General features: G+C 38.9%; 1 protein-coding gene across 1 annotated transcript in view; it reads left to right on the top strand.

Moving 5' to 3' along the window:
- MBD2 (methyl-CpG binding domain protein 2) overlaps positions 1 to 20,069 on the top strand; it is a 62,504-nt gene extending 42,435 nt beyond the window's left edge. The window contains 4 exon segments of the mRNA XM_019640690.1: positions 12,669 to 12,759; positions 14,029 to 14,206; positions 18,415 to 18,553; positions 19,595 to 20,069. Of these exon segments, the coding sequence (XP_019496235.1) occupies positions 12,669 to 12,759; positions 14,029 to 14,206; positions 18,415 to 18,541 (396 nt within the window). The 3' untranslated portion in view covers positions 18,542 to 18,553; positions 19,595 to 20,069.
- Positions 20,070 to 21,240: the final 1,171 nt, after the last annotated feature.

Here is a 21,240-nt window from a genome sequence, read left to right as displayed (position 1 = left end):
CCTTGTCTTGTTCCTGATCTTAAGGGGAAAGCTTTTAGCCTTTCCCCATTGAGTACGATGTTTGCTGTGGGTTTATTATATATGGCCTTTGTTATGTTGAGATATGATCCTTTTATTCCCACTTTGCTAAGAGTTTTTATCATAAATGGCTGCTGGATTTTATCAAATGCTTTTTCTGCATCTATTGATATGATCATATGATTTTTAGTTTTCATTTTGTTAACGTGATGTATTAACGTCTGTATTTGTGAATAATATATTTCTTATGCTGTTTCCCTCTGCTCTCATGCGTTCAACATAGTTGTATCACATTTTTGGTTAAATAGGTTAAATAGTCAGGGTTTATATTATGACTGAAAATATTCATCAGAATTGCTTTTATAATGTGTTATTGTTATTAATCTTAAGAGTTCTATGCTAGGTGTTGTTTAAAATTATAGTTAATGTTTCCTAATGCTTTATCATTTCTACCTCATGCCCATCAATAATATTTTCCTTATGCTGAAATCCATGGGGTTCATTTTTCTGTTTTTTTCTGGAATCACCTCTGCTCCCCTTCAGTCTAGATCATCCTGTGGTCCTGCTGGGTAGCTGTGCTCTGGAGATCTTCATTGCTGTGTTTCTACATTTCTAGATTTCTGTCTTCCTTTGTCTTAGCATGTACTCTCAATTTGAAACAAATCCTCCAGTAGCTTTCTAATAAGATATAAAGGGAGGTAAAGTTTTTGAAAACCTGCATATGAGAAATAACTTCATTTTACATGGACACAATTAAGTTTGTCTGGGTATGTAATCCTAGATTGAACATCATTTTTCCTGGAGTCTTCAAGGCATTGCTTCATTGTTTTCTAGCTTCAAGGTCGCTGAAGAGAAGTTCAATACCATGCTGAATCCCTGTTCCTCTTTTACAGTCCTTTTTTTTTTTTTTTTCTCTGAAAGTGTTCAGTATATTTATGATTTTAAAATTTACTAATATGTGCCTTACAGGCCCTTTTTCTTTCACTGGGCACTCGGTAGATGATATAGGTGACTCCTATCTTTTGTGTGAGAAATTTTCTTGTGTCATTTCTCTCTGTCTTCTTCTAAACACACCCAACTTTCCATTCTCCCTTTGTGTAATTGGGGTATTAGCCACCTTAGAATTTCCCTATTTCTACTTTTATATTTTCCATCTCCTTATTGTTGTTATTACTTCATTACTTTCTGGGATGTTTTCTTGATTTTAACTTTTAGTCCTGTTTTGAATATTTTATTTTGATCACATGTTTAATATCCACCAGCTCTTTCTTGGCTTTTGTGTATAAACTTTTGCTGTTCTTATTTTATGGACACAACCTCTACTCTTACTCTTGAATATATTAATTATAGGGATATTTTTTATTTGATGTTTAGTATTTCTCGGTTCCCTGCATTGACTGTTTTGTTGTTTATTTTAGGTTCTGTGTTTCTTTTTGGTTGTTAGGGATATTGTTTTAATGAATATTCTAGTGCATGTTTTTAGTTTTGGGTTTATACCTAGCAGTAGAATTGCTGGGTCATAGAGTGTTTAATAAGTTCAGCTTTATTACATAATATCAGATAGTTTTCTAAAGTAGTTATATGAAGTTATACTTCTGCTGGCGGTGTATTGTTCCTTCTAATTCTTGTCAACACTTGGTATGGTCAGTCTTTAAAACTTTAAACATTTTGCTATGTGTTTGGGGGTATTTCATTATAGCTTTAACTTGGTAACTGATGATATTGAGCACTGTTTATATGTTTATTGGCCATATAGCTGTTCTTCCTTTTGAAGCACCTATTCAAGTCTTTTATGCTTTGTTCTCCTAGGTTGTTTGTCATTGTTAAACACACACACACACACACACACACACACACACACACACACTGTACACACATACACCCCTCAAATATCTTCTCCCACTTTGTGGCTTACCTTTTTTTATACTCTTAATGATGTCTTTGATAAATATCAGTTCATAATTTAAAGAGAGCTGGGAGGTGGGCTAGGGACTGGGACGGTGCAGGGGTGAGGGACACTAGTAATATTCAATTTCTTTATCTGGATGATACTTACATATTCGTGTTTACCTTGTGAAACTTCAGTGAGCTGTATGCCTTTTTTCTTTTTCTTTTTTTTTTGTACAATTTTCTGTATATAATACTTTAATGAAAGAGTTACAAAAAGTAAAGAAATATACTTTAATTTATCAATCTCTTTTGTATTTCTGTGTCACAGTTAAGAAATTTTTGCTTACTCCAAGGTTATCAGTATATTCCCCTAAAAGCTTTGTTTTACTTTTGCATTTAGGTCTACAATCCATTAGGAATTGACTTTTGTGTATTAAGTAAGGTAGATTTATTTTTTCCCGTATGGACATTTAATTGACCTAGCACCATTTAATGAAAAGACCATTCTTTTTCCATTGCTTTGCATTGTCACTTCTGTCATGTGAAATTTCATATGAAATGTCATATGAGAATGTCAAATGTCAGATGTGAAAGTGTGACAGTCCTGTGAAAGTCAGTTTTTTGGACTCCCTGTTCTATCCCTTTGTTCTGTTTGCACACATGAATCTATTTCTACACTCTGTTCTGTGATTCATTGTTCAGTTTGTCCATTCTTTCCCCATACCACATTGTCTTAATTACTATATTTTTATAAAAAATCTTGGTATCTGTTACTGTAAGTTTTCCAGCTTTGTTATTCTTGGTTAGGTTAAAAATTATCTTGGTCAGTCTTGGCTGTTTGCATTTCCATATAAATTTTAGACTCAGCTTGTCCCGTCTTCTCCAAAACCCACCAGGATTTATATCTGTAGATTAATTTGGGAGAGAATTAACAATAGTAAGTCTGACAGTTTATGAATCTTATATATCCCTCCATTAATATTTTATAGTTTTCAGTCTAGAGATCTTATACATCTTCGATTGATTTCAAGATAGTTGATGTTTTTTTGATGCTACTCTAAGTGACTGCATTTAATTTAAGAAAATTTTTATTTGTTGCAAATATATGGAAATAAGTTGATTTTTTATATTGACTGTGTATTCAGTTATCTTCCTAAATTCACTTATTAAATAATCAGTTAGTCTCTTTGTCTTTATACATGAACAAACATGTCATCTGCAAATGAATTTTATTTCTTTCTTGTTGATCCTTAAACCTTTTATTTTTTCCTTGTCTTATTTTACTGGCTAGGATTTCCAATACAATCTTGAATAGAACTAATAACAGCTATCTTGGTGTCATTTGTGATACCAGGGAACATTTTTAATGTTTCTTCATTAAATATAATGATATGATGTGTGCTGAAGGTATTTTTATGAGTACCTTTTGTCAGATTAAAGAAATTTACTTCTATTCCAAGTTTACTAAGAATATTTTTCATGAATGGATATTGAATTTTACCAAGCTCTTTTTTTCTACCTACTTAAATGATAAAGTGATTTTTATTTTTATTTTTATTTTTTTGGCATTTAATGACTGTTTATTCAATGGCCGGTATTTTTAAAAATATTTTTATTCTTTATTCTGTTAATACAGTGAATTACAGTGATAGGTTTATGTGATGAATTGCTTTGCCTGATTTTTATTGGATTAAGCCCAGTGTGGTCATGATATATTGTCATTGTTATTGCTGTTTAGATTTGCTGTTACTTTGTTTCAGTTTTTTTGCATTTATATTCATCAGAGACTTGCATTTTTCTTTTCTCATAATCTTTTCAAGCTTTAGTATCAGAGTTTTGCTGGCCTTCTAAAATAAGCTGAGAAGTGATCCCTTTTTTAATATTCTCTGGTAGAGTTTGTGTCAGATTAGTACTTTCTTTAAATGTTTGGTAGAATTATTATGAAGCAATCTCAGCCTAAGTTTTTCTTTTTTTCCTTTTTTTTTTATGGGAAAGCTTGAAATTACAGATTTTGTTTAAAAGGGACATGGATTAGTATTCATATTTTATATTTCTTCTTATACCAATTTTGAGAACATCTTTTTCTAGCAATATGTGCATTTCGTAATTTTCATATTTAGTGGTATAAGGTTGGTTCATAATATTTTCTAGTAATATTTTTAGGATTTGTCTATTGAGATTCCTACCCTCTTTTTTCTGCTTTTGGTAGTATCTTGATGAAGGTGGAATGAAGTATTGGGGAGAGCTTTCTTAACAAGTTGCATGCATTTTTCCCCATGGAAATCCAAACTTCAATTTTATCAATCATATTTGTTAAAATAACATTTATTTTATAGAAGTTAGTTAATTATAATGGGTTATGTTTTGTCTTATTTGACATTAATTGCCTTTAAGTAATCTTAGTAAAATTAAAATCGTTGTTTTCTTAATGCCTATATTTGCTTGCTATTTCTTTGGTCTTCCACCACCCCCCAGCTTTCTGAGTTCCTATATTTTTAGATACATTTCTTACCTAAAACACACGGGGATTTTTTTCCCATTTTATCTGAGGGTCTTCTTTTTCTTTTATAGGTGAGTTTCCTATTACATTTATTGATATTACAGATATGTTTGGTCTTGATTCTATCATTGCATCTTTATACTGTTTTTTATATTTTATTGTCATTTTTTGGTATTTCTATTTTTATTCTGTGGTCTGGATTTTCCCTTTAAATTCATCAGTGTTGAGCATGTATAACCTAATTTTAGTTCTAGTGGTTGCTTAATGTGTCATATTTTAAATAGTATATATATACTTCTATTTCTCGATTTATCAATATTAAAAAGGAAATAATATGTACTGATGTCCTACTATAAAAAGTGAAGAATTAATTTACATTATTGAAATTTGTTTCAAAAAAGCTTTTCTGAAAGGCATCTTTGCTGATAAATAATAATGATAGCTCTCTATTACAGATCAAAGTTCCTGCATTTGAGTGGGTTTTGAAATCATGTATTCAACAGCCTGTATTGCTGATTATATTACAGATGCTGTATAAACACAAAAGTCAGATATGTACCCTCATAAAAAGGAAAACAAACACTGAATAAATAACTCCAAGTGTGTGGAAATGTGGCAAATAAGTGAAAGGAAGGAGCATACTTAAGTTCCTATATGGGTTTATGTATTAATAAGAAAATTATTATTATAACTTTTCTGGTGGGAGTAGCACATGCACACGTACAGGCATCCTGAATGGGTACTCTTATTCTGTATTCCACGGTCATCTTAGGATAATAGTACCTTTTGAGTCATTGAAAAGTATCACATGCCCACTTGGTGTGAGTTAGTGTGACAAAACTTAGACAAGCAGCTGCTGCAGATGGTCCCTGCTCCCCCAACCCCCTCTTCTCTTTTTTGCCTTTTGCTTCATTCGTCTATTCTCTTTAGCCCAAAATGTTATCTTTTGCCCTAACAAGAGGTCTTCCTGTAGTTTGCACAGCCACATGAATTGAGTTTTTCCTTGATTTACATAATAATTTTCTTGTCATTGTCTCCCCCTTTATTCCCAGGCCACTCTCACAAAATAAAGGGGTAGCTCATGCTTTGACTTTGATGTTTGCAGACCGTGGTATTTAAGTGAAGTTGTTTTTTGCTGACTAAAATAGACAGCTCAGATATCATATGGGGTTGATTTAAAGTACAGCAGTTTATAAAGTGGACAGCAAATTCCTTCTGGGCAGGAAACGTCATCCCTCTGTATAGCCCTAACCCAGTGTCTGACATATTTAGCTTTTCATGAGTCAGTGAATATGAACTGCACATTTTCTGCATTTTGCTTTAGTCTACAAATACATAGCCAGATCCTTTGTTCTTGGATTCGATTCAGCAAAAGCCTTCAATATTCATTGCATTTATGAAATCCTAACGTGAGAACATATTCTGAGCAATTCAACAACAAAAAAATCTGTATTTTCAAAGAATTTTCCCACTTTTATCTGTGTCTTGATAACCTTGATAATATAGATAAGGCAGTTACTAGTATTTCTATTTTACTAGTGAAAATACATCCAAAGAGACGAAATGCCTTGCCTAAGACAGCACGTCTATGAAATGGTTGAGTCAGGGCTGAAGCATTTGGCTCCCACACCAGCGTTCTTTCTACTCTCCTGTACCCCCTCTACTTAGCCGCACATTCACCCCCCGGACATTTGAGTGCCACCTGTGTGTCTGGCATCATGCTCCTGATGCAGGTGAACTCTGTGCTGATTAAAATTCTTAAAAGGTGAGATTTTAAAGGTAGCTTTAGTTCTTCTATTTTACATAGTATTAACACTTTTGTCCTCACATACTTTGAAAATCACATCTTAGGCATTTTGAATGTTTGTTTTCATTAGAGAAAATGCTAATAGCCTTATTTCTTTGACAATGACTGTTAGAAGTTACAATTTGTTGCTTAATAGTAATAAGAGATACAGAAATATACAGAGAACCATCATTAAAGGCAGACTTTCATAGGTCTTCTGACAGCAGGAATTGGATTCAGTAATTAGAAGGTTCCTGTGACCTTGGGCAGGTCAGTATTAATATACAATAGTAGTAGGAGCAGAGTCCAGGTTAGAAGGAAGATGATGCAAGGAAGGGGAGGAAAGGAAATGGAAAGTTTCTCCCCTAGTGAAAGGAGAAAGATAGGGGTGGTGTGAAGGAGAGTGTGAATATTGACACTTTTTAGGTTTTCAGTGTTGGAGTGTACCTGTCACTTCAAGGGGAGAAACCTCAAGAGAGGAAGGGGGAAAAGGGAAAATGGGAGCGGAGAAGTCGGGCAAATTGATGAGACTCTTGTTAGGAGGAGGCAGGAGACCATGTGACCAGGAGCCAAGTGTAGAGATAATCTTAGAAAGGCAGCAGGATACTTCCTCCTCGGAGACATAAGATAAGGAAGAGTAAAAGGGTTCAGAGGAGGCCTGATGTAGAAGGATGATATTTGAAGAGCTCAGGGCTGTTAGGCTTGAGCTCCTGGTTTTTCTAGTCAGCCATAGAGTTGATTATTACAGGCTGCTTGGCTTAGGAGCTAATATTCAGCTATTGTATTAAAAATAAACAATAAGAAATAGGAGTTGAGATATGTAGGCGTTTTAGATGAACTTTACTTAGTTTGGTTATGGAAATTTCAGTGTGTTTCTATATAGTAATCAGTTTATCTTTTATCTAATGGAAATAAGAATTTCAAAAGGTAAAAGAAGGTGCATTTTAAGACAATATATGAAGGTTAAAATAAGTTTTAAGTTTTTGTGTGGCTCAGTTTGGTGAGATGTTTTCTCTCTGGCTTTTAGTTTAGAATTGGCTGGGCCCTACTGATAGCGGCAGCCTAAGCATTTATGCAAATTAACATGTTCACCCATCAACGCATCGGTTCTGTTTTGTTGCTGTGCCTACACTTGGACACCTAAAGTCATTCTGAATGGAGCTGTGCCTTCCTTTCTCAGTAGCAGTGACAGATTTGCCCATGCTTATATTCTCTGATCCTGTGGTAATTTCAGAGAGCTCCTTCTAAAACCTGTATGTACAGATGCCTTCTAGTTTACAGGGCAGGATGTAAAATGTCATGTTTCAGTCATTTGGAACTGTACATCTTCCAATAGAAATGATATAAATGGTTCTAGCACCCCAGACCAGCTGATAAAAGACCACTGAATCTAAAGTGTGTCTGCATTATTAAAAATAATTACTGTTCATTACCATGTTTTTATCAGGAGGTTAAATGTCACCTCCTACGGTAAGAAATGTTCCTCCCACTTGTGCTTTATCTTGTTCTCCCCCTGGCTGCCTGGCAGTGACAGAGGCACCCAGCTCCAGACCACTCGGGCGGTCCTTAGGAGGCCCAGGAATGAGGAGCTAAGAAAGGAGCTGGCTGCAGTGATGTCAGTGCCAGCGGAGGGGCCTCCCTTCCGTTTCCTTCAGCGCTGAGATCAGGGCCCTGCCATTGCGAACGCCCCACCCTCCTGTCTTCTTCTCCTTCTCTGGACCTGATTTTGTCTTCCTCACCCCCGGTACCCCCAAACCTGGGGAAACTTGGCAACTTCCAGAGACATGTCTGGTGGTCACTACTCGGGTGGTGCTCCTGGTAGACCAAGGATGCTGCTAAACCTCCACAGCAAAGAATTATTCCAAGAATTATTTCAACCCCAAAAGTCCGTAATGCTACGGTTGAGAAACTCTGCTCTGGGCCGTAGCTGCTGGTTCAAGGGTTTTTTCCACTCACCCTTCTTCACTGCAAAACAGAAATATGATTTGTGTTCCCTGATTCTCTTCTACCTTCTATTCTTGAAAAACGCTCAGAGCCCTTTTGAGGTTTTTCTAAGAGCTTCACTGTCATCACAACATGGAAATTGATGGGGTAAAAATAACAAAATCACAGTGTCAGGAAGTGTTAATTAAAAGCACTCCATGTTATCCACTGAACTTGAAATAGAACAAAATTCTGATGTGTCTCTAGGCTTCAGTCTGTTCTTACCCATTAGGTTTCCTCTTTGCCTGGGCTTCCGTGCTTCCTTACCCATACTGCTCCACTGTGGAGAGCCTTTCAGCGGTCCTCCCTCCAGTGAGGAGTGACCGGAGTGAGGAGGAAACCTTGGGTGGTTTTAAGGCAGAACGAGGGGACCGTTCCTTTGTGTTGCATGGATCCAGCCAGAACTATTTTCTCTTGCCCTCCTTCTTTTACGAAATTCACAGAATGCCATTGTATCCCAGCATTTCCCTGAGTACTGCCACACGGCACAGGGCCTGCCCCTTCCCTTGGCTCCGCTGTACTTTTCACCACCACTGCACACTTCAGGCGACCTGAGTGGCTGGCACAGGGCCCCGCGCTTAGAAGGGCCCCAGGCCTGGCTGAGGTTTCCACGGTTGCCATCATGAAATTCTTAATTCTTGATGGGACCTCACATTTTCATTTTGTACTGGGCCCTGCAAATTACCTAGCCAGTCCTGCTTAGTAAGGTTTTTCCAACCTTTGGTCCCTCTGGCTTGGATGAGAAGAGGCAGTGGAAGACTCCTAAGCTTCTAGTGGCAGCAAGAAAACCCCAGCTGAAAATCTGGGAGGGAAGGGCAGATGCGTAGGCACGTGCTCAGTATTCATTGGTGAATACCCAGCTTTCAGAGTTGATGTTTTGCTTTGTTTATATTTCTTAATTTTAATAAGATGACCAACTACTTTTTAAGTGCTGTTGTAGGATCAGCAGTGTGGTAAGCCATGGGTGAAAGTGAATCATACAATGTTACTTGTTCTCCACTGGGCATGTTCAAATGTTTATGTTTCCATGTCCCTTTGAGATTGTTTTTATTGTTCCGTTTCATAAACTCCTAAATTGATATTGAGACAGGTGAAGTTAGTTGTCCAACTTTATAAAGCTAGTAAGTGACAACGCAAGGACTGGCCCAGAGGTCGGTCTCACTCTGAAGGCCAGGTCCATGCACTCTGCTCCTCTGACTTGACTCGCAAGCTGAGGTCATCCTTCTACATACATAGAAAGTCAGTTTCTTTTTTCATCAGTGAATTTTTTAAACATTGCACAGATACTTTAGTGCTTTTTAAATGAAATATAATGGCGGATGAAAATAATACTGGTATATTTGATCTACATACTTTTCACTGGGTTCATGAGAAATAGATGTTAGCATAATTAAGCTAAAACAGTATTCTAATAGAAAACTATTCAGAAGCCTTCAGTTATATTTGCTTTGGAAAAGACTGCACCACTCCTGTTTTATGCTATCACTCCATTGTTAGTGTGACTTACATGCAAGTGTTTGCTTGGGTATCCTTTGTCAGGCAAGTTGACCAAATTCTCCAAAGTCCCAGTTAAATCCACAGCAGTGAAGGGAAGAAAATGCTGTAGTTGTATTCTGGGTTGGTTTTCCTTTCAGGAAGCAGATTTGATCATCTCGCTAAAGAAGCAGCTTTCGTACCACGCCACTACATTTGTCCTCTGGGACTCTAAGACAGATAAAATGCAGGGGCTGTACCTCCGCTGATGTCACAGAGGTGCCCATTGCATCTGTGGGAGGAGCAAAGGGCTAGAGAGGAACTCCCAAACTCTGTTGCCTCGGTTGCTGATGTTTTAGGCTCTTTTGTGGTTTCAGATAACGTTTAATCCCATTCTGTTCTTCTCTATCGACTGGTTTACTGGATAGGGTGTTGCCTGGACCATGGGCCGTATACAGTGATGCACATGTGGGAGCCTTCTGATGTTCTACCTGGAGGGTGACAAAGAGAGCAAGATATTAGAGGCGCCTGGAGGGTCTGATTAGTGGGGGTTTGAAAAGGATGTAGTAACTGAGGGTGACAACACATGTGGGAGTTTCTTTGAATATGAAATCATTGCCCCTTAAAAGTATTGCACTGATTATTTGGCCTCACAACCGGCAGCAAGGTTAAGCTAAAGAAATCATTGATTTGGCACGTGAAGTCAGATCTTCAGCAGGCGGGTTAGGATTTATGAAGGTAATAGCGTTTATGAAAGTGTGGTGGGAGAGCCGTGGTAGCTATCATTGACGTGGACTCTTTATGAATTTAGGAGACTCGCCTTTTCAGTATTTTTGTCTCTAGACTTCAAACGGTTGGGAAAAGTAGTGCAATAGGAAGAACTCCAGATGATCCAATTAATCACCCAGTAAAAACGGGGGATTCATAAATGAGCAGATCAGGACTTTTTAAATTCAGGCAAAGGAAGACCTCTCCCCCCCTTTGCAGCCCTCCAAAGCGATAAAGTGACCAAAGACAATAAGAAAAGGTCACTGAACTTGCTGAGAGGAGCTGACTGCCTTCTAGAATAAACAGAGTGAAAATCCTTGAAATGGGCCTAGGGGAATGGCGGTAGTGCGTGTTGATCGTTCCTTAAGGGATTGGCTTGGCTGGTTAGATTGTGTGTGTGTGTGTGTGTGCGTGTGTGTGTGTGTGTGTGCATGCATATATAATTTCATTGTAAAAGTACCTGTTAATCTCATATTCACTGATTCCTCTGAGTAAGTTTTCATCAGGAATTAACTGGCTTTTGTTTTCCTTGTCTTTTTCTATAGTTGTGATATTCAAAGCATAAGTGATGTTATTCCCCCAAAGAGGAAATAGAAAGCAGTCAGCGTTTCTTGGGACATTTATCACATCATGAGTTATGACCTTCACCTAACCATTTTTGATCGATGATCATTAATGTATTCATTTCCTCATATATGTTGACCACACATTCAGCTGGTGATATAATTTGTAAGGAGATGTAAGGTCTTCAAAGGAGAGTGGGGGGCATTCTGTTGCAGGTCATTCTTTGTGCTCGCATTGAAGTTATTATAATACAAATGCAACGTATTACTCTTCTGCCATAAATACAGTTGCTTTCCTGTATCTGTGCATTTGTCTGGAGGGCAATTATTTGATACCTTTCGTATATCCAGAAGTCAGAATAGAAGCCTGAAAAGCCCTCAGAGTCGTCAGAATTTGCTGAAAGTAAATACAGTATAGTCAACTTGATGTCTACTCTGTGACAAGTACTTTACATATATTGCCTTATTTAATCCCCACGATAATCTTATGTGATAGTCATTGCTGCCATAGTTTACAGAAGACAAAATTGAAGCTTTCTGAGGTTATAGAACATGTCTAAGGTCATACATCCGGAGCTTGGGTTTCAATTTGGGTTTGTGTGTCCCTTCAAGATCCTCATTCTAAGTCCAGTTACTCCCATATTTAGTCATCCTCACAAATGCTTTTTCAGTACCTACTTACATGTAACAGGCCTCCAGGGTCCAGGATTAAAGACAGATATACAGAGTCCTAAAGAACTCCTTTATCTGCCTTTTGGGGGTGTAGTAGATATGAAACAGACTAGAGACGAGATGAAGGCTTGAGAACAAAGGCACTGCCTGTCTTATCTACTGTTGCATCCACAGGGCAAGCATAGCACATAGTAGGAGTTCAATAACTACATGCTGAATGGATGAATGACAGTAGTGAGAAGTAAAACTAAGTAGGAGAGAGAATAAAGTGTTAGAAAGGATATAAAATCAAACAGCAGAACTGTCTTGGACCACTTAGAATTCGGATAAGCAATAGCGTACTCAGTAGCCCTGTAGAATATGAAGAGCTTCCGTGTGCTCACTGATGTCCAGAGTGATGACCCGGGCCACTGAGTGACTAAGGTGACCCAGGCTCTGTGCAGCAGGGAGAAGGTCACTCAGGAACGTGGCATCTGTTTCTAAAGCAAGGAAGTATGTAAGCTATTTTAGAAAAACTTCCATAAAAAATGGCCGCCTTTTCCCTTAAAGTATGCTAAAGGGCTAAACTTCTTGGAAAATGTTTTAGGAAAATCACAAAGGTGGAGAAACTCTTGATACTGCATAAAGGGGGTATTACACCTTATAATTTGTTTTCTTTTCCCTGATAAATTATAACACTAAATTTTCGAATCCTTAAAAAATGTAAGTTACATTCTCTGGAGGATATCTTATAAAGCACTGTATATAGTACATAAGCACATAACAATCTATAGTACTGTTTGTAACGAGTGACTAGGTTGCCTAAAACAAAACTTTTTTTGAGTGATATCATTTGAAAACAATTCTGATGTGTTGAAGTAATTAATGTTTGGAGTATCATTTAGCATTTTGTAAGGAAAAAATTGGGAAATTAGGAAACTGTTGAAATAATTTCAATTTCATCATTCAGCAGCATCGATGCGCTACTTTCTTGTTCCAAGAATGTACCTATTAACGGTGATGTTTTGCCTTACAGCTTTTCTGGGAGAAGAGGCTACAAGGACTTAGTGCATCAGATGTAACAGAACAAATTATAAAAACCATGGAACTACCTAAAGGTCTTCAAGGTATTACCTGAGTTCAGTTGTGCATTGCCTGCTGTGTGCCAGGCTCTGTGTTAGATGCTGTGGAGTCAGAAGTGATTGAGACGAGGCCTTTCTTGGGGGGATGGTATGCCTTGCTAGATGCTGTGCCTTTTGTGTTTTAGTGAACCCAGAGAAAATGTACACGAAAAGCTTGGGTGTTGCAGGAATGCTTCAGGGCAGAGTACTAAGATTTTTGCTGTGTAAAGATGTTGGCTTTAGGTTAGGTTCATCACATAAATTAACCCCTTTAGCCAAATGCCGGTGAGTGGCGGAATTTCCCAAGCTTCCTGCTCAAAGCAGCATCTGGCCCCAGCACTTGCTCTTTCTCTCCTCCTTTCATCTAAAGAACAGCCAACAGCTCTCCTTCCCCTCCCCCCACAAGCCTCTGCTGCAAATAGCAGTGGGAACAGATACCCCTCAGTCCAGTACCAGTGGCACGTGGGATCTGGGCTGCTGGTGTGCCTGTCACATATGTTAACTCCAAGTTCCAGACAAGCGTTATTTTTAAGTATGAGACATTCAGCTTCTAGATCATGCTAGATTGTGGATTGCTTAAAAATCCTCACAATTCATGGTTAGAATATTGCTTCATCCCTCTGTGTCCTTGGAAATTAATGCTTTAACTGGTTTAACAAGTGTAGGACTTGAAGCAGTGCATTTAAATGTGGCCATGGAATCAGCCTCCTAAGAGTAGCCAAGGTGTATGCTTATTAAATCTATTAACTTGGGTATTTTGTGAGGTCTTTGAAAAGGCTATTAAGGCTACAGGTATATAGCATGCTTACATTGGCATTTCCTTTGAAGTCCCAAAACAAAGAAGACAAGTGCATTGCTTAAAATTCATGTTAAAACCTGTAAGAGAAGTATTCCAGGACTCTACGAATTCATTAATAGGGACGCCTGAGTATAATACAACTTTAGAAGGGACTTATATCCTTGAAATAATTGACCTTGCTTAAGGAAATATAGCCAACTTTTAAAAAGTTTAGTACTTAGGAAGAATTATTTTTAAAGTTATGTTAATGTTTTATTGAAATGCTCAGCCATTTTGTTACTGTTTCTTTAATGTAAATTCTTCGGTGTATAATAACGATTAAGTAGATATGATGTAGTCCTTTGCTGCTTTGGCTTATGGCAGTTTTAAAGATATGATCCCAAATGAACATTAAAATCACAGTTGTTTTACGGTACGTAAGGTTTGCTGTGCGCATCCATGTTTTTCCTTTAATAAGTCTGTGTTTCTGATTGCAGGAGTCGGTCCAGGTAGTAATGATGAGACCCTATTATCTGCTGTCGCCAGTGCTTTGCACACAAGCTCTGCACCCATCACAGGGCAAGTCTCCCCTGCTGTGGAAAAGAACCCCGCTGTTTGGCTTAACACGTCTCAACCCCTCTGCAAAGCTTTCATTGTCACAGATGAAGACATTAGGTAAGGCAGTTTGACGTAACTTCAAACACGTGTTTACATTTGATAAATTTTATATCGCCTGTTAGGTTCAGTGGCACATCTAGTGATGAATCAGTTAGAAAGTTTTATTATTTACAGCGCTTTCGTGAAACTAATGGAAGGTGATACAGGACATTTAAAACAAATACATGCTTGAAAAAGAAGTTCTGTGAATAAGGGGCATCATCAGAATCATGCCCGAAGGACGGATCGGCTGTGCTCTGTGTGTCTCATTTCTGTGGTCTCTGCAGTTGGCATTTCCTCCGTTCTGCTCTGAAGAACCGCTTTCATTCTGGTTTGCCTGTTATGATTGCTTCCTGCATTGTTTTGTCTGCAAACCAGTCTCTCTTTAAAGCAGATCATAGCCATGTTGCTTTGAGCTCAGTTATATCTTCACAGTTCAATTTACTTACCTTGATTATGTGTACATCACTTAAGCTCAATTTAGAGATTTATCTCTACTTCATCTTGTTTCAAGGAAAGATGTAAGGTGGCTCCAAAGACACACATACACACTCAAACACACATGCACACAGGACGCACACACGACGCACACCCCCCCCCCCCCCACACACACACACACAAGCAAATGGGAAAGGTGAAGCGAAGGGTAAAGCAGTAAAACAGAGCTGGGACTGAGGAGAGGACACTAGCTGCGTCTGTAGCGTCTTTACTCTTTCTGGACCACAAATTAGGTTTTTAGCAGCAAATAGTGAAAGGAAAGCATCTAACTTAGATTGATAACGCCCAGAAAGTATCAGCAAACCATCGCTCAGAAGAAGCAAAACTATTACAGGTATTAACACCTCAAAGGAATTCTTATATGGGATTTATGAATTTTAGTACCATTTCTTTATAATGATATACTGTATTTTCTTTAAAAGTAGGATAGTGCGCATGTATGTCACCGTTTCTACCCTCTGAACATAAATCAGAAAACTTTGCTGGGTATTATTCCTACACAAAACCAGCAGATGGCACTTGTGAATCATAATCTTAAAAATGTGTTTTGTTTTTGTATTCTAAATCCATAAAAGGTGACATTAGAATGTTTTTTTTCTTTTTTTCCCTACCTATTTTTATTAATTTTATTAAATGTACTGGGGTGACATTGGTTAATAAAATGATAGTGGTTTCAAGTGTACAGTTCTATAAAACGTCATCTGTGTGGCATGAGAATGTTTTTGAATGTTTAGGTTTATAATTGGAAAGCTCTTCCTGGGTTTTAAAGTCATCCTTTTACAAAGATGTAGAGAATGGTTCAGAGTTGGATCTAGATGCTTCGATTACATAGCAATTATGAGCAGCATTAATTTGTTAAGAAAAAAATGTAAAATCAAGGAGAGGAATCAGCTAGGTTTTTTGGATGATTCTTCCCCTTGAGGAAGGAAATTCCTCAGGAGACAAGTTCCTTTCTGTCTTGGAATGAGTAATCAGGATTTCACCAGGTCATTATGGGTGTTGACTGATGTTCTGAGTGATAGCATGGGAATGTTGGTGGCTTCAACACCAGACCTGATCAGAGAGGAAAAATGTCCTCAAAGCCAGATCTGGGTGATTCCCTTTTAGGGTAAACCCATGTTACAAATTACCCATTTGATTTAATTGTTGTAACAGAAATTACTAAGCGGACATTTTTTGTTGAATCAGGTTCCAAATATATTACTGCACATGGAATTGTTACCCTTTCTCCAATCGTGTAGCCAATATTCTGTTTTTATTAAACCTTCAATTAAAGATCTCAACATTAAATATATATTTTATCAAATAATATTTGATATTATTTTCATCCATGGGTATGTTTGTTTTCTAATAGTGACTAACAAATTCTCACACATTTAGCAACTTAAAACAACACCCACTTATAGCTCCCAGTTCCATAGGTCAGAAGCCTGGGCCAGGCATGAGGGGCTTCTCCGCCTGGGCCTTCCATGACAGAAATCCAAGTGTCAGCTGGACTGCATTCCGTCTGGAGCTTGGGGTCCTCTTTTAAGCTCCAATGGTTGTTGCAGAATTCATCTCTTGTAGTTGTAGGACTCAGGCCCCTGTTCTCTCGTTGGCTGTGGATTGGGGGCTGTTCCCAGCAGTTAGAGGCTGATGGCAGTTTCTTGTCCTGTGGCTGCCTCCATATTCCTTCTCTAGCTTCTTTCAGGAAGGGCCAGCCCCTTTTAAGGGCTCTTCTTATTAGGTCAGGCCCGCTACAATAACCTCCTTGGATTAACTCAAGGTCAGTTGACTCATAACCTAATTATGCAGTGAGAGTCCATTGCATTTACACATTCTGCTTGCCCTTAGGGGAGGGAATCATACAAGGAGTGTATACAGGGGTGGGACAGGGGGCATCTTCGGGACTGTTAGAATTCTTCCTACCCCAGTGGGCAGATGGTTTAATTTCAGCTTTTATAAATGGGAAGGAATGCTCAAGATGAAGGAGAATCAGTGGCAAATGTGAGAGTCTGAGATGTACTTCTCCAACAAAAGCAGCATTCGCTCCATTTTCTTTGTCTTCCTCATGGGATTACTCCAGGGCAGTGGTGCAGATTCTCATACTCTATTATTAGGAGTGAGAGACTGCCAATGAGACCAATCTGTCATTTGTCATAAACCTTGAGTCACTGAGCCAGAGGCAAAGTTAACTATATAAGAAATAAACAATGTGTTCTTCTTGACCTTGCTGCACTACATGAAAATCTGTTGAACTCCAGCTTCTTTTAATATGACAGAGGCTGAGCTCAGGCTCTCTCAGTGACAGCCTCCCTCTTTTTGAAAATTCATTTAAAAAGTGGAGGTTTATCTCTTTGAACTCTCTGTGCTGTTTTTAGAGTTTAATAAAGATGACATGTAAGGCTTTGGTGGCTACACAATATGTTCACTTCGCTACCTTGGAGGTAGTCTCGTGAGATAAAGAGACATGTAGGCAGGAATACATACACGTAACTTTCCAACTGGTTGACTACCCAAGGAGTGAATACTTGGGACTCTTAGTGGAATCTTCTGGAACATTGTTCCTGCACTCTTCTGCTTTCCCAGGTTTGGGCAGTTTGTCTGTAGTTTGTCTTCCTCCATTATTGGAGAAAATCACTTTTCCATTTTTCAGCAGAGTCCAGCAGCCTCTTGTCATTGGGCTGCGCCATCCTCCACTCGACACCCATCCTGACCACCTTTCCTCTGGTCTCAGGAAGTGATTGGTCCTGTTTGCCAGTCCAATCTAACTCTCCCTCCTGTGCCTTTGCTTCTCTCCCTTTGTTTTTCTAAGACTTTTACTTACCAGTCTTCCCCGCTTCTCCTGTGTTCTTCAACCTTTGCCTCGCCGTGTGGCTCTGGACGTGACTTTCTGTTGACCGCCTCTGCCTGCTAGAACTATTTTAGGAATCCCTCTCGTGCCCTATCTGGGAACTACTCATATATTTTCTGCTTTTTGAACATGAAATGTACACCAGTAGCCTTTCTTCTTGGGCTTTGTTTCCCATCTAATGGTTGAAATCTTTGTTTCTCTATCTTGGAGTTATTATTAACTCACTTTTGAGGTCCTGTTGCAGTCCCCAAGACACAGAGAAACTCATGGCATGTTCTTGACCTGCTCAGCTCATCTCAGTTGAAGAGATGCTTTTCAGTCTCGGCCCTCAGTGTATAGGAGGATCATGTGGTCTTGGCTCCTTATGATTGCCCATTGCCAGTCGGCCTGAGAACCCAGGAGAGAACTCCGACTGGCTTTCCCCTAACAGCCATAGAACACCAGACGAAATCGCAGCGTATCGTGCCCCCACTGCATCCATCTTTCTCAGCACTTCATCTAACAAATCTATTTTCTTTTTTTATTTTCCATTACTTTCCTGTTCTATCTCTGCTTCCAAGATATTTCTATTTGTCCTTTATAGGAATAACCCCAAATCTTCACATATTTGAAATTCTTGAAGAAAAGCTCACTGAAATAAATCTATTTCTGTTAGAATTCTCTGAGATGAAGGATACCTGCTTGTCTGAATATTCCTCTCTTTTAGGCAAGGCTCATCTGTGTGATTTGGTTTTGTGAGTGTAGAAGCAGCTTTTGCAAAGTCTAAGGAGAAAGAATAATGTTTTTCTCAGGAGCGTTCCTGATTTTGATTGAAGTACAGAGGAACTGCAGGAGCAGTTTCATACTTCCATTACTTGCCAAATGACAGGTGTTTCTTTTTTTCTATTGTGAACAGGAAACAGGAAGAACGCGTACAACAAGTACGTAAAAAATTGGAAGAAGCACTGATGGCAGACATCTTGTCACGAACTGCTGATACAGAAGAGATGGATATTGAAATGGACAGTGGAGATGAAGCTTAAGAATATGATCAGGTAAACTAACGCCCAAGTGAGACCTGGAACTTAAGGTGTTTTCTGTTTCTGCCTTTGCCCTTGGCAGCCTGCCTCAGCAGGGAAGGAGGCTTCTCTGCAGACACGGAGTGGCTGCCGGAGGTGAAGGCGCCCGTCATCTCCACCCCACGAGCTTCTGGAGCCCTGCTGTCCTCTCTTTAAAGTTACAGCCACAAAGGACTCAAAATCCCTCCCTTGCTCTAGGCTCCCTCTAGCATAGACTTGATGCAGGGAGAATGAGGACATTTCAAATTGTAATAAATAATTTCCCTTCAAAAATACAAATTTTGATCCGACCCTCAACTCACATAATGACTTTGATGGGCTCTATTCCATTGGGTGTGTGTTCTCTTTAGATGAATCCATTCCACTCTCCAGGGTTCATGTGGCATCTGCCCAAACCTGTCCTGCTTCCAGCAGGCCTTGTCTCACTTTCTACCGCCCATAGCTCTTTATTTATTTGTGTCCTTTGAAGCCAAAAAGGTGAGGGTACGGTGTGCATGTTTGGTGTGGGGAGAGGGAATGAGCAGAGTGAGTGAAGAGAGTTGTAACTCTCTAGTGGCTTTGACCCTTCCTTCCTGTCCCTGCCAGTCTGGGACATGTACCTCATCCCGATAGTCACCCTTGCATTCAGTGCTGCGTCCTGGGGACGCAGTAGTGGACGGTCCCTATGCTCACAAAGCCTTAGAGTATAGTTATATTAAAACATGCTTATGTAACTATGTAATTACCAACGGAGTTCAGATAAATAAAGGTGCTGTGAGAGCTGATGTCAGGGGGAGCTAATGTGATGTGAAGGGTCAACAAAGTTTCCCTGAGGAAGTGACATTTACTTTGAGCCTGAAAGATGAGGGGAGATGTTGAGCTCTTTTTATGTACAAAGTGCGGTGACTAAATGCTTAAAAATGTGGCTCGGAGTGAAATTCAGCTTCTAAGTGAAATTCAGCCTCTGACTACTTTTTCAAGTTTTGCTGACCTCATCTGAGACATCACGGAATTACTGAAGTTTGTTTTTCCTTACAGGTAACTTTCGGCCGACTTTCCCCAAGAGCGAATTCCTAGAATTGAACGAAAACGTTTCCACTGGGTTTTGCCTGTAAGAAAAAAAATGTACCCGAGCACATAGAGCTTTTTAATAGCACTAACCAATGCCTTTTTAGATGTATTTTTGATGTATATATCTATTATTCAAAAAAAAATGATGTTTATTTTGAGTCCTAGGACTTAAAATGAGTCTTTTGTAATATCAAGCAGGACCCTTAAGGTGAAGCTGAGCTTTTGATGCCAGGTGCAATCTACTGGAAATGTAGCACTCTCATGAAATATTTGTGCCCCCACGATTTTAATATGAATGGATTAGGAGAACCAAATAAACGTCCCAATTAAAGATTATTGACTTCACTGTATATATACAGATTTTTTATACTTTATTGAAAGAGGAAAACTGTACATTCTTCCATCATCACTGTAAAGACAAATAAATGATTATATTCACAGACTGATTGGGATTCTTTCTGTTGAAGGACACACACAATAAACAGCCCCTCCTTCGAATCCCAGATTTCCATTCAGCTCTGATCCCTGGGCCTTAAGTTTGAAATGGAGGTGGTAGGAAGTATTTATACATTTGCACTAGGCCTCCAGATAGCGTGAGAATTGTGCTGTTACCAGAATTCTTAAGTTGTCATTTAGCATGTGTAATTTTTTTTCCCCCCTAGCCTATAACTAGTACTTTTGTTAGTCTGTAAAAATAAGGCATTTTCTTCCCTTGGGCACGAATTAGGTACACACGTACCCTTCAGATGTTACTCGAAGTCTGTGGTTTTGTTTTGTTTTGTTTAGATCATTTTGCACTTTCTGATGTACACTCGCTTACCGAGTTAACAGGGGCAGGTCAGACCCTTGGCCACAGAAAGAGACAGCTTTCTAGGCAGAGTTGCTTGATGAGCCAGATTGTAATACCTCACTAGTCAGTACCCAGCCTTCAAAGCATTAACAGTTTTGTTTTTTTCTGTTAAAACTCACAAGTATAACTTCATTACCACGTAAATTCCTTGATATCTAATTACTAAAACTGGCATAGTATTATTAATTAGTTTTAAAAATCAAGGGCTGGCTGAGTGGCCCAGTTGGTTAAGAGCTCACTCAAGAGTGTGAGCTCTGAGCAACAGGGTCGCTGGTTTGATTCCCACATGGGCCCGAGCTGAGCTGCCAATAAGTAGCAGGATGGCTCAGCTAAAAAAAAAATCAAAACATACTTGAGTCTGATGCCAAGGAAAGGAGGGAGTGGTTATAAGCAAATTTAAGCACATTTTGAGAAAGACAGAAAAAATGATATCTTTCTATAGGAAAAGTTTATGCACTCCTTAACTCTGAGTTCGTTTAAAAATTGGACCTAGACATGATGTGGTCAAGGATGTGACCAATTCCACCTAAGGTCACCTGTACATTTCATTACCACAACCTCCAGCGCTCTTTCCAGTTCCCTAGGAAAGGAAAGAAGAGAAAATAGTCAAAGCAGTATGCAGCTGGCGAGGTTCGGGCTGCTGTCTCTCTGGACTGTATGCCAAATGACATAAATAACCCCTTCCTAGAATTCCTGATTTACATCCAACTTTGATCTCTGGACCGTAGGCCCCCAAGGTCCCGGGAGCAGTCCTGCTGGTGGA

Source organism: Hipposideros armiger, unplaced genomic scaffold (assembly GCF_001890085.2).
Source record: "Hipposideros armiger isolate ML-2016 unplaced genomic scaffold, ASM189008v1 scaffold_52, whole genome shotgun sequence".
In the NCBI taxonomy this organism is placed as follows: Eukaryota; Metazoa; Chordata; class Mammalia; order Chiroptera; family Hipposideridae; genus Hipposideros; species Hipposideros armiger.
This window is presented reverse-complemented; position numbering and strand designations above follow the sequence as displayed.